The sequence below is a fragment of the Jaculus jaculus genome, chromosome 3 (assembly GCF_020740685.1).
Source record: "Jaculus jaculus isolate mJacJac1 chromosome 3, mJacJac1.mat.Y.cur, whole genome shotgun sequence".
In the NCBI taxonomy this organism is placed as follows: Eukaryota; Metazoa; Chordata; class Mammalia; order Rodentia; family Dipodidae; genus Jaculus; species Jaculus jaculus.
The window spans coordinates 171,315,970-171,335,616 of record NC_059104.1 but is presented as its reverse complement, the minus strand read 5'-3'; the positions used below and the strand labels follow the sequence as shown (position 1 = coordinate 171,335,616).

General features: G+C 44.3%; 1 protein-coding gene across 4 annotated transcripts in view; it reads right to left on the bottom strand.

Annotated features, from left to right (window-relative positions):
* The window catches only part of Stim1 (stromal interaction molecule 1), a 231,464-nt gene that overhangs the window by 20,654 nt on the left and 191,163 nt on the right, over nucleotides 1-19,647 (bottom strand). For all 4 annotated transcript variants that reach the window (XM_045145675.1, XM_004650978.2, XM_045145674.1 and 1 more), the window contains exons 4-6: nucleotides 16,846-16,957; nucleotides 11,612-11,727; nucleotides 1,958-2,135 (exon numbers count right to left, since the gene is read on the bottom strand). In XM_045145675.1, coding sequence (XP_045001610.1) covers nucleotides 1,958-2,135; nucleotides 11,612-11,727; nucleotides 16,846-16,957 — 406 coding nt within the window. The remainder of the gene's footprint in view (nucleotides 1-1,957; nucleotides 2,136-11,611; nucleotides 11,728-16,845; nucleotides 16,958-19,647) is intronic.

Sequence of the window (19,647 nt, the reverse complement as noted above, 5' to 3'; positions counted from 1 at the left end):
CGCACAGAAAACAGCAGCAGCTCTGTAAGGAACCGCTCCGTAGTAGCAGTGTCCAGTAGTCCAGGTCTACAGACGAAGGAGGGGCGAGGTGGCACATGAGCTCTGGACGCTGTCAGAGGAGGTTATGGATGCATGTGTGCAAGCCCGGGACAGGGCGTCTGTCTCCTTCCAAGCGTTACTGTGTTCGTTAACACAGGAGGCCCTGGGAGCAGGGAGGGCTAGGAGCTTAGTTTTATCCCCAAACTTGGAATGTCTCTTGCCTGGATTCTTTTGTCTTTGGAATGAAAACAGTACATGTTTTTCAGACAAATGAAGTATGGGGATTGTTCAGACAGCAGCAGTTAGACCCCTAGTTGGCAAGACACCAGGAACAAGAGGCCCAGCAGAGTAGCCACGAGTCAGCTTAGAGGTCAGACCCCCCCTTGTCCCGTAGCCAAGTGCATGGAAATGAATCTGGAAGGGCTGCTGCTGGAGAGTGTCAAGATTCCAAGCTCATTCCTAACCTATGACCCACAACAAAACGCATGGCCTCGCAGAATCTTCATTTGCTCAATCCCAAGGCAAAGGTTTGTAGTAATTAAAAGCAGTAACACCCTTTAAAAAATACCTGATTCTTGCTGGGTGTGGTGGCATACGCCTTTAGTCCCAGCACTTGGGAGGCAGAGATAGAAGGATTGCCATGAATTCGAGGCCACCCTAAGACTACATAGAGAGTTCCAGGTCAGCCTCGGCTAGAGTGAGATCCTACCTCAACGGAAAAAAAAAAAACAAAAAAACAAAAAACTGATTCTTAAGAAATGTTTTCCTCACTTGTCAAAAGAAAATAGTGGCCATCATTTAAAAATTGGGAAAAAAGCCAGGCGTGGTGGCACACACCTTTAGTCCCAGTACTCTGGAGGCAGAGGTAGGGGGATCACTGTGAGTTCAAGGCCAGCCTGAGAATATATAATGAATTCCAGGTCAGCCTGGGCTACAGTGAGACCCTACCTTGAAAAACAAAAACAAACAAACAAACAAGAAAAGTGTGGGAGGAAATAAAGCTAGATATAGTATTCCTGTATATAAGCTAGATATAACTATATTCCTGAACTTGGGAGGTGAAGGCAGGAGTTTGAGGCCAGGCTGTCTCAAAAATAAACCTACATACCAGTCTGTCTCTCCTCCTCCACCACCACTATGGAGCTGAGCATGGCTTTGAGCTCCTCATCCCTCCTGCCTCCATTTCCCAAGCACTGGGATTACAGACATATCCCTTCTTATTGGCTGAAGCTTCATTTCCTTTTACATGTACTTCTGCCATGACTTTCCAAGTCGAATCTCTAGACTGCCAGAGGAATTTTCTAAAAGAATCCTGAAGCAAGTGCCATAACACCCAACTCAGGGCTTCGTACATGCTAGAGGCAAGCCCTCTACCAATGACATCCCAGCTCACCATACCATCTTTTTTTTTTTTTTTTTTTTTTGAGACAGGGCCTCTTTTAGCCCAACCTCAAACTGACATATAGCAAAAGATGACCTTGCACTCTTGATCCTCTTGTCTTTACCTCCCAAGTGCTAGGATTATAGACATGTGCCACCACTTGGTTTATGAGGACTGGAGGAACTATGAAGAACTGTTGTTCATTATATCAATTTATATGGGAAAGGAAGCAGCCCAGATGCAGGACAAGGGATAGAATAACCCCTAACAAACCATCTAACCAGGGAAATTAAAGGCCTCAGCCACACACTTCTTCCTTTGAAGCTCAGATAGAAACAAGTTTCTTCAGAGGGAAAACTGCCCAGGGCAACTGGAATGGCAGGAAGCTAGGCTCTCAGGGCAGTTCTAGACAGATGGAGATAGCCTTCAAAACCGTGTCTGCATGCTCTCAGGAGCCAAGTAAAAGGCAACCTGGGTAGAAACAAGAGGCTCCCAGGAGCTGGCGGCACCGGGGATGTGGGAAGGGGTAGGCCTTACCTTTCCTGAAGGTCGTGTAGACTCTGCTCTGCTCTGTGCAACCCTTCCAAATCCTTCATCATCTTCTTCATGTGCTCCTTGGAGTAACGGTTCTGGATATAGGCGAACCAGCAGCCGCCCACACCAATGACGATAGATACCACCAACATGAAGTCCTTGAGGTGATTATGGCGGGTCACTGCCAGACAGGGGAGAGCGAGAAGAGTCAGGGGCCCAGCGCCCATGTGGCTTGCAGGCTCACTATACTCCCTCCTCACTGATGGCTCTCCAGACAGGGAAGGCAGGACAGGTAGGGTGCCCGGTGCACACTTAGCTCTTAGGCTCACTACGTCCTCTCCTCAATGATGCCTCTCATGAAAGAAAGACCCGTTCACTTAGAAGGAATTGGTTTCTCTTAGACACATAGGCCTCACACTATCATTGATAAGGTCTGTGCTTCTCTATAGTAGTCAAGGCCTACTTTGGAAAGGATGAGAAGCCTAAAAATAGTACTGGAGGCTTATTAACTCACACTTCTCTAAAACACAATGAAGAGAAGAGAATGGTGCCTCCTAAATAAATCTCAGCCACCTCTGGCCTGGCGTGAGCCCATGAACCCATGGGGATTCTATGGAATCAAAGGCAAACAGCATACCCTATTTCCATCCAAGGGAAGAAAGTTACAAGATCCAAGAAGATAGCCACATAATATTAAATGTGTTTATGCTAGGCTCTCCAAGAGAAAACTGAAGGTCCTGAGTAGCCACTCCCTAGCCTCCAGGAAGGCCTAGATTTTTAAGGCATACTCAAACCCTCACTCTCCCATCCTTACGACACCAAGAGCTATTTCTGCAGCACATCAAGTTGTGGATTTTCTTTCTGGAACATATTTTCTTCATAATCTCTACTAAGAGCCTTGGGTGTTCTTTGTCTCTCTTGCTTGTTAAGGATTTCCAGTCTTGGGATCCCCCAATGCCCACACCATGTGCGCATGTGTGTGTGCATGCGCGGTTCCTCTCTCTCTCTCAGTACTAGGGATTGACTCCTAGGGGCTCATGAATGCTGCCAGGCAGACACTCTACCGTTCATGTGTATAACCAGAACTTTTTAAAGTTTTTTTTTTAATTATTTATTGTTTTGTTTTGTTTTTCAAGGTAGGGTCTCACTGTAGTCCAGGTTGACCTGGAATTCACTATGTAATCTTAGGGTGGCCTCGAACTCATGGCCATCCTCCTACCTCTGCCTCCCAAGTGCAGGGATTAAAGGTGTGTGCCTGGCTTTTATTTTTATTTTGAAACAGGATCTCATTAACTTTCCCAGGCTAGTCTTGAATGTACAATCCTCCTGCTTCAGCCTCCCCAAGTAGCTAGAATTACAGGTCTGCATCACCAGGCCAGGCTTCTTTACATTCCTTATTTTTAATGTGCATGTGTGTGTGTACATGTGTGTGTACATGTATGTGTGTGTGTACATACCAGAGCCTCTTGCCACAACACATAACACCAAACAGTTGTGCCATGTTTTGCATCTGTCTTAGGTGGGTGGTTTGGAGAGTGAACCCAGCTGGCAGGCTTTGTAATTAAGTGCCTTTAACGGCTCAACCATCTTCCTAGTGCCAGCCTTCCCACTTGTACATCCTCAAGGTAGCCATGCAGACTGGCCTGGGCATGTCATTCGGACCTTTAGTCTACCTTGTCCAGATTGGTTTGGAATCAGAATATATTATTTTGACCCAACTTCATATTCTCATCAAAGTCACGAGTAAAAATATTAAATAACCAAGACCAATAATAGACTACAACACTATCCCACATACTTTTCTCTTGCTTGTGTGTGTGTGTTCACGTGTGCACACTTGTGTGTGTAGGTACAGGTGTGTGTACATGCTTAGGGAGACCAGTGGTTGAAGATGGCTATGTGCCTTGTCTGCCCTCCACCTTGTTGACCGAAGCGGGGTCTCCACTTGGAGCCAGACCTTGTTGACTCAGCTAGTCTAGCGAGCTAGCCAGCCTGCCCCAGGAATCCCCTGACCTCGCCGGTAAGCACTAGGGTTCCAGGCATTTGTGCGGATGCTGGGGATCCAAACTCATGTCATCACGCTATGTGGTAAGTGTTTTGCTGACTGAGCCACCTAGTACTATCCCCCCCTTAAAAATTTTATTTATTTATATGTGGAGGGGGACAGAAAAGAGGAGTGGAGAGAAGGGGCACATCAGAGCCTCTAGCTGTTGCTGCATACCTCCCCTCCCCAATTGTTAAAATGTTTTAAAGATTTGTTTTTTTTAATTTTATTTATTTGAGAGCAACAGACAGAGAAAGAGGCGGGGGGGGGGGGCGAGAGAAAGGGAGCACCAGGGCCTCCAGCCATTGTAAGTGAACTCCAGATGTATGTGCCACCTTGTGCATCTGGCTTATGTGGGTCCTGAGGAATTGGGCCTCGAACTGGGGTCTGTAGGCTTCACAGGCAAGTGCTTAACCACTAAGCAATCTCTCCAGCCCTCCTCCCCCCATTTTTAAAGATAGTATCTCACACTGTAGCTCAGATTAGCCTAGAACTCATTATGTAGTACAGAAGATGGACTTAGACTTATGGCCACCCTTCTGCCCCAGTCCCCAGAGTGCTGGGATTATAGCCATGAGTGGAGGTTCTCTGGATGATTGTGATGTGACTTGTGGTTAAGCTTGAGAATCTGGGTTCGGAACACAGGTCAGCAGCAGCACAGCCTGTCTGTCCTCCATGAACAGACGGAGAACAAGGCTACGTGAGGACCGCAGTCTACACTCAGAGGACAGAGCCTAAGGGGCGGGGTGAAAGGACTCGGCAGCCCCATCTGGCTGAAATCTCCTGCCAAAGAACTTCCTAAAATATTTCTCAGATTTCAGTTGACAAATTTCAAACTTAGGTATAAGGAACAAAATATACAAGCAATATTTTCCACCAAGATAGCCGTCTGCTTTCTAAAAGTTTAGCTTCCACGAATCTGCCCAACTCTCAGAACCCTTGAATAAGAGAGCCAGGAAGAGTGTTTAAGTAACACGTGAGGAAATCTAAGTCTGGGTAAAACCAATTGCCACTGGCCACTTGGGCAGTCAAGAAGGGCAAAGCACAGAATCCCCAAGTTCAGGATGCAGCCAGGAAGGAACACAGGACCCTTATCAACCAAGGGGTCTCTCCCTCAAATAATGGGATGCATAGCTGAAATGAACCATAATGATCCTTTAGCCTAATTATATCATGATATAAATCAGAAAACACACTGAGAAAAGGGATGTATCCAAGATCATACAGTGAGTGAGTGACAATTTTGAAGAGATCAAGGTCCCCTGTCAGTTCAGATTTCTTTTCTAAAGTTAATAAATTCTCTGAGTGAAAATCAAAGATTTATAAAAATTAAGCTATATGTTTATTACTGAGATATACTTCATGAGCCCTAAGATTCTTTTTCTTTTCTTTTCTTTTTTAAAAACTCTTATTTTTATTTATTTATTTGAGGGGGAGTAGAGAGAGAGAATGGGTAGGCCAGGACCTCCTGCCATTGCAAACAAACTCCAGATGCATGTGTTCCCTTGTGCATCTGGTTTACATCAGTCCTGGGGAATTGAACCGAGGTCCTTTGGCTTTGCAAGCAAATGCTTAACTGCTAAACCATCTCTCCAGCCCCTTCTTTTCTTTTTTGGGGGGTTTTCTAGCCCAGGCTGACCTGGAATTCACTATGTAGCCTCAAACTCACAGCAATCCTCCTACCTTTGCCTCCCAAGTGCTGGGATGAGTGTGTGCCACTACACCTAACTTTTTTTCCTTGAGAGAGAGAGGGTGAATGAATGGGTGTGTCAGGGCCTCTTTCCACTTCAAACTAGCTTTAGTGAGTACTGGGGAATTGAACCCCAGCCATCAGGCTTTGCAAGCAAGCATCTATAACCACTGAGCAATCTCATTAGCTCAAATTCTCCCTTTTTAAATTTATTTTTTTTAAAGATAGTTTTTATTATTTATTAATTTATTTGAGAGAGAAAGGGCACACCAGGGCCTTAAGCCACTGCAAACAAACTCCGGATTTATGCGCCCCCTTGTGCATCTGGCTTACGTGGGTCCTGAAGAATCAAACTGGGGTCTTTTGACTTTGTCAGCAAATGCCTTAACTGCTAAACCATCTATCCAACCCCCCAATTTCTCTATTTTAAAACACACAAGTCAGTGGTTTTAGTATATCCATGAGGTGATGGAAACAACAGCACAATTAATATTACCATTATAATTACCTTAAAATGAAATCCATGCTGGGCGTGGTGGCACACGCCTTTAATCCCAGCACTTGGGAGGCAGGGGTAGGAGGATCACCGTGAGTTCAAGGCCACTCTGAGACTACATAGTGAATTCCAGGTCAGCTTGAGCTAGAGTGAGACCCTACCTTGAAAAACCAAAAACGAACAAAAAAAAGAAACCCATGTCTATTAAGTTACTTCCCATTTCTGAATTCCCCACCCTGGAAACCACTACTTTACTATCTGTCCCTATGAATTTTACCTTTTATTTACTTTTATTTAAAGAGAGAGAGAGAGAGAGAGAGAGAGGGATGCACACCAGGCCTGCCACTGTACTCCAGACACATGTGCCACTTGGTGCACCTGGCTTTACATGGGCACTGAGGAACTGAACCCAGGAAGGTAAGGTTTTCAAGCAAGTGCCTTTAATCACTGAGCCATCTCCAAAGCCCCACCCCCTACGAAAATTTCAGTTCTGGGTAATTCAGATAAGTGAAATCATGATAAGCCTTTGGGTTGTTCCCTTCACCACTCTTGCCCAGGGTCTCACTATGAAGCTCAGACTGGCAAGAACTTAAAATGAAGATCCTTAGGACTCTGCTTCCCTAGTGCTGAAAATTACAGGCATACATCACCATGCCTGGCTTGTTCCCAACTTTACTTAAATGACTAATCTGATTTCTACACATTCTCATCAACTCTTGTTATTTGCTTTTTTATTTTGAGACAGAATCTTAGGTATCTCAGGCCATTCTCATCTTCTGTCACCACCTCCTAAGTGCTAGGATTACTGTTGTGCACCACCAAGGCTTTATGCAGTGCTGAGCATCAAACCCAGGACGTCCTGAATACAAAGCAAGCACTCTACAAGCTGAACTGCATCCCTAACCTCATTTAAGGATTTTCTGCCCATTTCAGTTTCTGCCAACTACCATTATTCATTTCATCTCTAGGAAAAGATTTTCTCCCTTTCTGTGAGTAGTCTGTTGGCTCTGTTTATGGTATGTTTATCTGTACAAAAGCTTTTTAGCTTCATGAGATCCCACTGGTTGAGTGATTAATTTCCTGAGCTACTGGGATATTCAAGAAGTCTTTCCCCACTGCTATATGGTGGAGAGTTCCCCCTAATTTTTCATCTAGTAGTTTGAAAGTGTCAGGTCTTATATTGAGGTCTTTTTTTTTTAACACATCTTTTTTAAAAATTTATTTGAGAGAGAAAGAGAGAATGGACACGCGAGCTGCAAACAAACTCCAGATGCATGCATCACCTTGTGCATCTGGCTTACATGGATCCTGGGGAATCAAACCTGGGTCCTTAGGCTTTGCAGGCAAGCACCTTAACCACTAAACCATCCCTCCAGCCCAAGGTCTTTTTTAACTTTTTAAAAATTTTATTTATTAAAAAAATGTATTTATTTAAGCCAGGCATGGGGGCGCATGCCTTTAATTCCAGCACTTGGGAGGCAGAGATAGGAGGATTGCTGAGAGTTTGAGACTACCCTGAGACTATATAGTGAGTTCCAGGTCAGCCTGGACTAGCATGAGAGCCTACCTCAAAAGAAAAACAGGAGCCAGGCATGGTGGAGCACACCTTTAATCCCAGCACTCGGGAGACAGAGGCAGGAGGATCATCGTGAGTTCGAGGCCACCCTGAGACTCCTTAGTGAATTCCAGGTCAGCCTGGGCTAGAGTGAGACCCTACCTCAAAAAAAAAAAAAAAGAAAGAAAGGAAAAAAAATATTTATTTGAGTGAGAAAAAGAGACACAGACAGAGAGAGAGAGAGACCAGTGCAAATGACCTCTAGACACATGTGCCACCTTGTGCATCTGATTTGTGTGGGTACTGGGGAACCAAACCTGGGTCCTCGGGCTTCATAGGCAAGCACCTTAACTGATAAACCAACTCTCCAGCCCCTTATATTGCGGTCTTTAATCCATTTGGAGTTGATTTTTATGCATGGTGAGAGAAGTGAGTCTAGTTTCATTTTCTACATGTGGTTATCTAATCCATCCACCATCACTGGTTGAAGATACTATCTTTTTTCCAGCATATTTGTTGGTTCTTTTGTCAAAGACCAAGTAGACATAGTTACTTGAACTAAAGGCTGGGTTTTCAATTCTGTTCCATTGGTATATATGTCTGTTTTCATGCCAGTACCATGTTGCTTTGGTTACTATGGCTTTGCAGTATAGCTTTAGATCGGGTATGATGACACCTCCAGAGGTGTTCCTTTTGCTGAAGATTTTTTTGGATATCAGGGGCCCTAGGCCCATTTCTTACAGCCTACATGCTAAGTGTGGTCTATACCTAAGGGGGAAAGGGTCAGAGGTCAGCTGGGAAGCTCTTCCCAAGATAAGTAGAGGTAAAGCCAAGAACATACTTCACACTCCAGCTAGGGTGACTGTACTGATAACAGCAATAATCTTTCTTGTTTAAAATGGAAAATAACAATTGCTAGTGGGGAGATAAAATTGGAATCACTGGGATAGAGAGATGGCTTAGTGGTTAAGGCACTTGCCTACTATGCCTAAGGTCCCAGGTTTGATTCCCCAGTACCCATGTAAACTAGATGTACAAGGTGGCACATGTGCCTGGAGTTCATTTGCAGCGGCCGGGGGCCCTGGCATGGTCGTTCTCTTTCTCTCTGCTTTTTCCTCTCATTCAAATAAATAAATAAGTAAAATATTTTTTTAATGGGATCCTTAAAGTTTGCTGGTGAGAATGTAAAATGGTTCGGTTACTGTGAAAAACAGTCTGGTGTTTCTTTAAACATTAAACATTAAGTTACCACAACCCAGCAATTGCATGCTTAAGTATATATCCAAATTCTTAAAACAGGTACTTAAACAAGGGCATGCGTATACATGCTCAGAGCAGTAAGAGTCACATGTGCAAAAAGGGGGAAACTTCTGAATGGAGACAATGAGAAAACATCATGCCAAGTAAAAGAAGCTAGCCACAAAAGGTCTTATGTTTCCGTTTATATGAAATACGGAGAAGAGATAAACCCATAGACACATCCTAGAGATAAAATAAATATTGGTGGTTGGCAGAAACTGGAATGGGTAGAAACTTAAAGGGGGAAACTTCTGAATGGAGTCAATGAGAAAACATCATGCCAAGTAAAAGAAGCTAGCCACAAAAGGTCTTATGTTTCCGTTTATATGAAATACGGAGAAGAGATAAACCCATAGACACATCCTAGAGATAAAATAAATATTGGTGGTTGGCAGAAACTGGAATGGGTAGAAACTTAAAGGGGGAAACTTCTGAATGGAGTCAATGAGAAAACATCATGCCAAGTAAAAGAAGCTAGCCACAAAAGGTCTTATGTTTCCGTTTATATGAAATACGGAGAAGAGATAAACCCATAGACACATCCTAGAGATAAAATAAATATTGGTGGTTGGCAGAAACTGGAATGGGTAGAAACTTAAAGGGGGAAACTTCTGAATGGAGTCAATGAGAAAACATCATGCCAAGTAAAAGAAGCTAGCCACAAAAGGTCTTATGTTTCCGTTTATATGAAATACGGAGAAGAGATAAACCCATAGACACATCCTAGAGATAAAATAAATATTGGTGGTTGGCAGAAACTGGAATGGGTAGAAACTTAAATGAGGTGAAATTCCCCCCCCCTTTTTTTTTTAAAGATAGGGTCTTACTTGTAAGCAATCAAGGGGAGACTGCTATATGTAAACAACCAACCTGACAAGATGCACACTCCTTTGCAATAGTGACACACAGCCTAGGTGGGTAACCAGTGGATCACTGATTGGCTAAGAGATCTGCTCAGTGGAAAGGAACACATAGCTGGAACTGGGAACCAAGTCAGAATCCTTTGGAGACCAAAATTATGGACTCCACTGAGAAGCTCCCACTAGTCTTTGACCAAAAGAGAGGCTACACCCATCAAAATCTCTCTAAATTAACAAGGCTTGCTCTCTTTAACCTATGCTGATCTCACTCTCCACTGGAGGGTTTGTTTTTCTTTTTCAGAATTCAGCAAGGACCGAGGACAACCAAAATCGATCAACAAGACAAGAGCAGATAGCTGACTCCATGTCAGGAGATGACTACTCTGCACATCAGCCAGGGCCCAGGTTGAAACCACACAGCAAGAACTGGCAAGATGAAAAAAAGAGCTGCTTCTACTGTGGGCCTGGCAACCCGTGCCAGGGTGATGGAGAGAGACACTGAGGGGACTCAAAATGTACCACGGCAGAAATCCGGAAGGTGCTGAGAGCTCAACACTAACATAGACTTAAGGAACACCCACCGCGGCTCAGGGAATTTTGTGGAAGAGGGGGCAGAGAGAATGTCAGAGCCACAGGGTGGGAGGCATTGCTCCTCCCCCACAGTGACTGACGGCTGCTCTCATGACTCATAACCCACAATGCCCTGGTGAGCACCAGCAATCCCACGAAGGAGGGACCTCAGTGGAGTGGGGGCAGGGAAGAGGAAGGATGGTGCCAACATATGATGTGGCCATATAAAGTTTCTACTTAATAAAGAAAAGGCTCAATGGTTAAAGGTGCTTGCTTGAAAATTAAGCTAACTGGTTCAATTCCCAAGCCACCCACACAAGCCAGACACAAAAAGTGATGCAAATGTCTGGTGTTCGTTTGCAGGAGTTAGAGGCCCTCACATGTGTGCACGTGTGTGTGCAGACACGCAACCACACAATGCACACATAAACAAAAATAAGTATTTTTTTTATGTTCCCTTGTGGGGTTTTGGTGTGTTTTGTGTGTGTGTGTGTGTGTGATACATTTTTTTCCCAGTGCTGAGGACCAAACCCAGGGCCTTACACTTGCTAAGCAAGCAGTCATCCACTGAGTTAAATCCCCAACCCTATTAAAGAACGGGAGTCCAGGGTTGGAGAGATGGCTTAGCGGCTAAACGCTTGCCTGTGAAGCATAAGGACCCCAGTCCAAGGGTCCATTCCCCAGGACCCACGTAAGCCAGATGCACAAGGTGGTGCATGCATCTGGAGTTCATTTGCAGTGGCTACAGACCCTGGAGCACTCATTCTCTCTCTCTCTGTCTGTTGCTCTCAAATAAAGAAATTTAAAAAAAAAATGGAGTCCAGTGTGGTGGCGCACGCCTTTAATCCCAGCACTCGGGAGGCAGAGGTAGGAGGATCACTGTGAGTTCAAGGCCAGCCTGAGACTACATAGTGAATTCCAGGTCAGCCTGGACTAGAGTGAGACCTTACCTCAAAAACCCAAAAACCAAAAAAAGCACTATAAGGCTGAACTAAAACAAGCCTCTCATGTCTCAACAACGGTATAAACAGTGAAGGTGCTGCCTTGCAGGCACGCCTAGGAGACCCCGACTTCAACTCAGCCATTGCAGCAGCTCTGGGTTCCACGGCACACGGCAGTGGACCTCGCCTATGCAGGACTCACAGAGAGGAGGCCCGAAGAGCACGGTGTCCAGGGCCTTCAGCTGCAGCTTCTGCCGATGGCTCCGGTCTGTCATCTTCAGCACGGTTCCTGTCATGGTGGTGTTGGTTACAGCTAGCCTGTGAGGCAGAGTAGGAAGTCAGTTCCCTCGCAGCAAGGGCAGGAAGGGCCCCGGGTGGGGGGGATTGCCTACCTCCTCCAGAAACACACCTGGCTCTTGGTGCTTACTCCCCTCTACACTACCACAGAGGCTCCGCAGGTAAAAGTATAGAGGAACACAAATCATGAACCAAAAATCTGATCACCCTCTCTCCTTCCATGTTCCACCTCCTCAGTGCCTTACCTTCTAAGGACAGTTCACCTAACAGTTCCCATTCCTAAACACACATTTTCTCTTGTGCTTCTCCTTCCAGGAGCCATCTATTCCTACTTCCTAACCTTTGTAAATGCAGTCTTCCATCCAGCCCACATCAAATTGTCATGCCCCATGACCTAGTGAGTCCAGGACCACCTGAACTGTTCCAATTCTAACCCACTGTCATTATATATAAACCTGTTTATGACAAAAATTTAATTAGTCTTGTTAGCAAATATCTAAGTCACTGTAATACAGTTTATACTCCCAGCAAGATTACTGTAATTGTTTATGACCTTCAACCACACTGTCAATGATAACTTTAATAAAACAGAATCTGTAAACAAGAAAATGTCACAGGAAAAATTAGACTTTGTTTCTCTTCTGCTAGAACACAGTGGTTATAAAAGGGTTAGATATGAAAAATTGAAAAACAATCGCCTCAGTGCCATAAAGAAACATTTAACACTGTACTACTCTGTACAATTGGTGTTTTTCCTCCACCTACAAGGAAAGCTTCTGACATCATTGTGTGTGATTTATCCTGCTTGAGCACGAAGGAGGACAGCTACTTTCTGTCCTGGCCTTGGAAAGCAATCAAAGGCAACTGCAAGAGAGGCAGTCAGGAACTGGGACAGGAGGGTTAGGAGAGCTGGCTTCTGGTCCCAAGCTTCTCACTTGTCTGATCACAAGCTGCTTGGTCCCTCCCCTAGAACCTCAACTTCCTTCTGCAAACTTACATCACATCAGACACTTCCCAGAGCCTAAAAGTTCTCCGGGCTCCTCCCTGGATCACCCTCTCCCAGAGCGTGCTGGATTTTGTTGGACTAAGTGAAATAAATATCACCATATTTTCTACAGTCTATTTTTCACAGGCACCTAGAAGCTTCAATGCTACCTGCTTCTAAGCAATGAGAGGAAAGAAGAGCTAATATTTACTAAGCAGCTCCTGTGTATCTTGCTACTGTTCTGACATTTAATTCAATAGCTCATTTAGTCCGCACAGCAGACTTAAAAAACCAGTTCTCTTTTTAGCTCTATCTTGTAGGTGAGAAAACTTAGAAAGTAACTTACTCAAAGTCACATACAAGTGGAAAAGCAAGATCATAAAACAAAACCTGTAAGATTTTTCCCATCATACTATGGCAGCTAGTGATGAGCCTAGAATCACTCTCGTATGGCCTGATGCACTAAAGGAATCTTCATGCTTCTTGTCACTAAAGTGTCACAGCTTGCCATTTGCTTTTTTTAAAAAATATTTTTTTAAATATTTTTGTTCATTATTTATTTATTTATTTGAGAGCGACAGACAGAGCAACAAAGGCAGGTAGAGAGAGAGAGAATGGGCGCACCAGGGCCTCCAGCCACTGCAAACGAACTCCAGATGGATGCGCCCCCTTGTGCATCTGGCTTACGTGGGTCCTGGGGAATCAAGCCTTGAACCAGGGTCCTTAGGCTTCACAGGCAAGCGCTTAACCGCTAAGCCAGCTCTCCAGCTCATTTATTTTTATTTTTATTTTTATTTATTTATTTGAAAGCGACAGAAAGAGAAAGAAAGAAGCAGATAGATACAGACAGAGAATGGGTGCACCAGGGCTTCCAGCCACTACAAACAAACTCCAGATGCGTGCGCTACCTTGTGCATCTGGCTTATGTGGGTCCTGGGGAATCAAGCCTCGAACCAGGCTCCTTAGGCTTCACAGGCAAGTGCTTAACCTCTAAGCCATCTCTTCAGCCCGTGCTCGCCACTTTCTACTCCTGTGCCCTTCCTGGCTGGATCTGGTCTTGGTTCTAATCCCAGACATAAGAAGGCTACATCAATCCATGCCCTGAGAGCTGACTTGGTGTGTAGTGCTCAAGGTTCAAAGCCAGGACCTGTATGTCCCAGGTGTGAACGCCACCCCATGGACAGTTGACTTCTTATCCTTTGTCTTACAGTTTTAACCCAAGCCACAGCCTTCCCTTCTAATAAGATTACCCATAAAGCAACACTGTTATTTCTATGAATATCAAGAAAGAAACCTACATCCTGGGGGCTGGAGAAATGGCTCAGGCCTGCCAGACCTGACGACTTGGGTTTGACGCCCCAGTACCGACCTAAAGCCAGATGCACAAAACAGCACATGCACTGGAGTTCATTTGCAGTAGCAGAAGACCCTAGAAGGCCCATTCTCTTTCTCTCTCTCTCCCCCTCTCTCTTTGCAAATAAATAAAAATATAAAAATGAAAAAGAGGGCTAGAGAGATTGCTCAATGGTTAAGGCACTTGTTTGCAAAACCTAATGCCCCAGGTTCAATTCATCAGTACCCACATAAGTCATATCCACAAAGTGGTACGTGCAATCTGGCTTGTAGTGGCTAGAGGCCCTGGCATGCCCATATTCATTCATTCATTCATTCATTCATTCTCTCTCTCTCTTTCAGTGCAAATAAATAAATTATAAATTATAAACATTTTAAAAGGGGGCTGGAGAGATGGCTTAGTGGTTAAGGTGTTTGCCTGCAAAGCCAAAGGACCTTGGTTCAATTCTCTAGGACCCATATAAGCCAGATTCACAAGGTAGCACATGCATCTTGAGTTCATTTGCAGTGGCTGGAGGCCCTGGCACATCCATCTCTCTCTCTCTCTCAAATGAATAAATAAATAAAAATTAAAATAAATAAAAACCAGGTGTGGTGGTGTATACCTTTAATCCTAGCACTCAAGAAGCAGAAGTAGGAGGGTTGCCATGAGTTTGAGACCACCCTGAGACTACATAGTGAATTCCAGGTCATCCTGGGCTACAATGAGACCCTACCTCAAAAAAACTAATACAGAGAGATAGAGAGAGAAAAGAGAAAAAAAAAAGAAAGAAATCTACATCCTGAATTATCTATTCATTCAAATGCCTCTTCTAATAAATATTGAGTTTCTTCAGGCAGGGCAGGTTTAATTAATCTATTTGTTCTCAAGGCTCAGAAAGAATAGCATGTGGTAAGTGCTAGGTGAAGTTTTCTTTAAAAGAACTAACCAGAGCTGAGCATGGTGGTGCACACCTTTAATCCCAGGATGTGGAAATCAGAGAGGTGGAGGATCACTGTGAGTTCAAAACTACATAGTGAATTCCAAGTCAGCCTGGACTAGAGTGAAACCCTACTTCAAAAACAAAACAACAGGGCAGTTAAGCACTTGCCTGTGAAGCCTAAGGACCCTGGTCGGAGGCTTAATTCCCTAGGACCCACGTTAGCCAGATGCACAAGGGGGCGCACGCATCTAGAGTTCATTTGTAGTGGCTGCAGGCCCTGGTGCACCCATTCTCTATCCCTCTTTTTCTCTCTGTCACTCTCAAATAAATAAATAAAAATTTAAAAATTTTTTAAAAAAAACAACCTAACTGGCCTACACTTTTACTCCCAGTACTCAGGAGGCAAAGGCAGGAGGACTGCTGTGAGTTCACTACAGAGCAAGTTCCAGATCAGAAAAAAAAAAAAAACCTAACTAACTGAATATATCAAGGAAGCCTATCTTTAGCCATATGGCATGAAGAGTCAGTGAAAGATAAACAGGATCCTTAGAACTAGGCAGAATTGGGTTCAAATCCTAGCTCTGCCACTTACCAGCTTAAATAAATTATAAAACACTGGAGTTCAAACTGTTTCCCAAAAGATGGAATAGTTATGGTAAACATGGGAACTATATAACTATATAGTTATAGTTATGGTAAACATGGGAACTAAAAGAACACTAGGAAAGCTGTCTATACAGGGGAGACATAAACATTAAGACCACTGCTCTGGGGAGTGGGGAGAAGCTGTGAAGAGAAGGCTGCAAGCAGCAGAAGAGGGGTAGCCAACCCAGCTAGACGTGGACAGCAGCGCCTAGACGTGGACAGCAGTGCCTGCAAACCATGGCTGGAGCCTGCAAACCATGGCTGGAGCCTGCAATGTGGAGGAACCCCAACAGCTTCCCGTTCCCCTTCCCCTGTGCTGCAGCTCATATCCAGATGCCTCTCCACAATAAGATGCCATATTACACATAACGAAGTTACCAGACAGTAAACCCTGTGAGGGCAAAGGCAGATTGTTGCCATCTTTATCTCCAGCACCCAGCACAAGGGCTTGACACAGAACAGGCACCCAGCAAATGTTTGTTAAGTGAATAAGTAGACAAATCAATGAATGAAACATCTGTGGCAATAGTTTGACAGAACTAGAGGTCCAAGCCATACTCCAGCCTCCCCACTCCACGCCCAAGCTCTAGCATACTGTCCCTGTAAATCAGGTAAGGGTTATAACATAACAGCTTGGAGAAGTCATTCCAGAGACACAAAGGTTAATGGCAATCACTCCCCACCTCTGAACCGTTTTCATTAGAGCACGTAAACTGCAAATGGATGACCGATGACCCAGGAGAGGCTGAAGGGGCCCCGAGGCTTCTGGGAAATAAAAGAGCAGCTACTGAGAGGGAAACAGAACCACCAGAGGCTTTGAATGTAGACCTACTAAACACCTGGTTCAAATCACAGCCTGGCCCGAGCTAGCCATATCTGTGATCTTGGAAAAGTGACTTCACTAGCTCCCCATCATCTATACACAATAATACCCAATTTACAGGATTTATGTACAAATTAAACCAGATACCGTGTACAAAGATGTGAGTAAAGTGCCTAGGATGCACAACAGCATTCAATACTGGAAGCTATCAGTATGATTTCCAGAACTGACAAAATAGTAAGAGAATGAATACAAAGTTGCCATCATGCTTTATACAAGCACCTAACAGATGAGAGACAAGGGTGTTGTCTACAAACTGCCCTGAGGAGGGTGAAAGGTTACTTAATTGGCCAGATCCCACCCTAATCCAGTCCCCACATCCTAAAGAGAAAAAACTCCAGCCTCCTGACCTTGGCATGGCATGACCACTGAGCTGTAACTTCCGGAAGGTTTCCTCATACTGAGGCAGCTCCACATATGTAATCAGCCACTGCACCACCTCATCCACGGTCCAGTTGTACACTGTGGAAAGAGACAAGCAAAACCATGACTCCAGAATGTCAAACAGGGCTTGAACTTGTTGTGGTCATGTTGACCTTAACATTCACCATATATTTGTGTTGTTTAACAATTCTCTGGCCCACAACATTCTAAGTATGAAAAGTGTATACACTGCCCCACTTTACTTACGTGGAATCTGAAAATGACAACTATAGCAATGGCTTGCTGGAGCCAGGACTGACTAGGAGGGAGCACAAAGCAGTACTTTGGTGCAAAATAATACACGGTGACATTCATCTTCCCTCCCATCACTCCCTTAGAGTCCAAATCAAAAGCTATCTTTCAAAAGAATACAGCTGGGATGGAGAGATGGCTTAGCGGTTAAGTGCTGGCCTGTGAAGCCTAAGGACCCCAGTTTGAGGCTCAATTCTCCAGGTCCCACGTTAGCCAGATGCACAAGGGGGAGCACACATATGGAGTTCGTTTGCAGTGGATGGAAGCCCTGGCGCACCCATTATCTCTCTCTCTCTCTCTCTCTCTGCCTCTTTCTCTTTCTGTTACTCTCAAATAAATAAATAAAATAAAGAAATAAATAAAAGATCTCTTGATCTACCAATATTTAGAAACATTTAATAAACTGTTATGAGGGCTGGAGAGATGGTGTAGCGGTTAAGTGCTTGCCTGTGAAGCCTAAGGACTCTGGTTCAAGGCTCGATTCCCCAGGACCCATGTTAGCCAGATGCACAAGGGGGCACACGTATCTGGAGTTTGTTTGCAGTGGCTGGAAGCCCTGGAGCACCCATTCTCTCTCTCACTCTCTATCTGCCTCTTTCTCTCTGTCACTCTCAAATAAATAAATAAAATAAATTTTAAAATCTTAAAAAAATAAACCATTATGAAAAAAAAAAGAATACAGCTTAAAAAAAGCTGGGCGTGGTGGTGCACACCTTTAATCCCAGCACTTGGGAGGCAGAGGTAGGAGGATTGCTGTGAGTTTGAGGCCACCCTGAGACTACATAGTGAATTCCATGTCAGTCTGGGCCAGAGTGAGACCCTACCATGAAAAAAAAGGTGGGGGGAGGCTGAAGAGATGGCTTAACAGTTAAGGTGTTTGCCTGCAAAGCCAAAAGACCCAGGTTCAATTCCCCAGGACCTACACAAGCCAGCTGTACAAGGGGGGCACATGCATCTGGAGTTTTTGCAGCAGCTGCAGGCCCAGGAGCGCCAAGTCTTTCTCTCTCCTCATAAATAAATAAATAGAATATACCTTGGCTGGAGAGATGGCTTAGTGGTTAAGGTGTTTGCCTGAAAAGCCTAAGGACCCAGGCTTGTTTCCCCAGAACCATGTAAGCTAGATGCACATAGTAGTGCATGCATCTAGAGTTCATCTGCAGTGGCCTGAGGGCCCCCTCTCTCACATAAGTAAATAAATAAAACAAAATATTATAAAAAATAATATGCCTTTAATCCCAGCACTAGGAGGCTGAGGTAGGAGGACTGCTGTAAGTTAGAGGCCGCGCTGAGACTACATAGTGAACTCCAGGCTAGCCTGGCTCTAGTGAAACCCTACCTCAAAACAACAACAACAAAAAAAATGTTGTCTATTACTTTTTAATATTCAGGAAACATTGGAGGTACGGACCATATCCTATTTTATTTTTTCTCATCCACTGTTTTTAAAGCAAAAGCTTCATATACAATGGGATTGATGAGAATTTACTCAAACAGTAGTTTGCAGTTCCTGAGTGTTCTCAAGGGAGCCTGCTGCTCTCTTACAGTGTATTCTCTTCACCTTTCATACTTTCACTATGTTCTAAACAAATTAATAATTTCCCTAACTGTGGAGACATTCTAGAAATGTTTGTATTATGGGCTTCCAAATAGCATCAATAAAACTCCCTTTAAAATACACAGCTTGGTTAATACTGCTGATGACTTTTCTCCATCAACAATGGGCTGCAGAGAAGAGGAGGCTGAAAGAATGTAAGAGCCACAGGAAGGGGAGGAGTGTCTTGGAATATTGTCTTCCAGATACAAAATGATCATTACATTCATGACCTCACAGTGGAAAACCTACATAATATGAGTGCCCCCCAAAATGACAAGATCAAGAGAGAAGAGGGACTAGTTGGAAAGAAGAAGGGGTCAAGTGGGGATAGGGAAGAGGAGAGAAAGGGGAGTAGTGGGAGGGGATTATGATGAGAGTACAATGTACATATGAATGGAGGTGGTCCACAGAAAGTTAAAAAATGTTGATCAACTCTGAAAAAAGTATTCAACTCAGGCTAGGGAGATGGCCGAGTGGGTAACGTGCTGCTGCCCAAACTGAGAACCTGAATCCAGAGCCCAGCACCATGTGAAAATGCTAGGCAGGGGGCTGGGGAGACGGCTCAGCAATTAAGGTGCTTGCCTACAAAGCCTAACACCCCAGGTTCAGTTCCCCAGTAGTCACATAAAGCCAGATGTGCAAAGTGGTGCATGTATCTAGAGTTTGTTTGCGGTAGCTAGAGGCTCTAACACACCCATTCATTCACTTATTCATTCATTCATTCATTCTCTCTCTTTCTCTCTACCTGCTTGCTAATAAATAAAAAATATATTTTAAAAAATGTCATTAAAGGGAAGAGAAAGGAAGGGAGGAGGGTACTTAATAGGTTGGTATTGTATATATGCAAGTAGAAGAATGGATTAACGGGGGTGAAAAGGCCCAA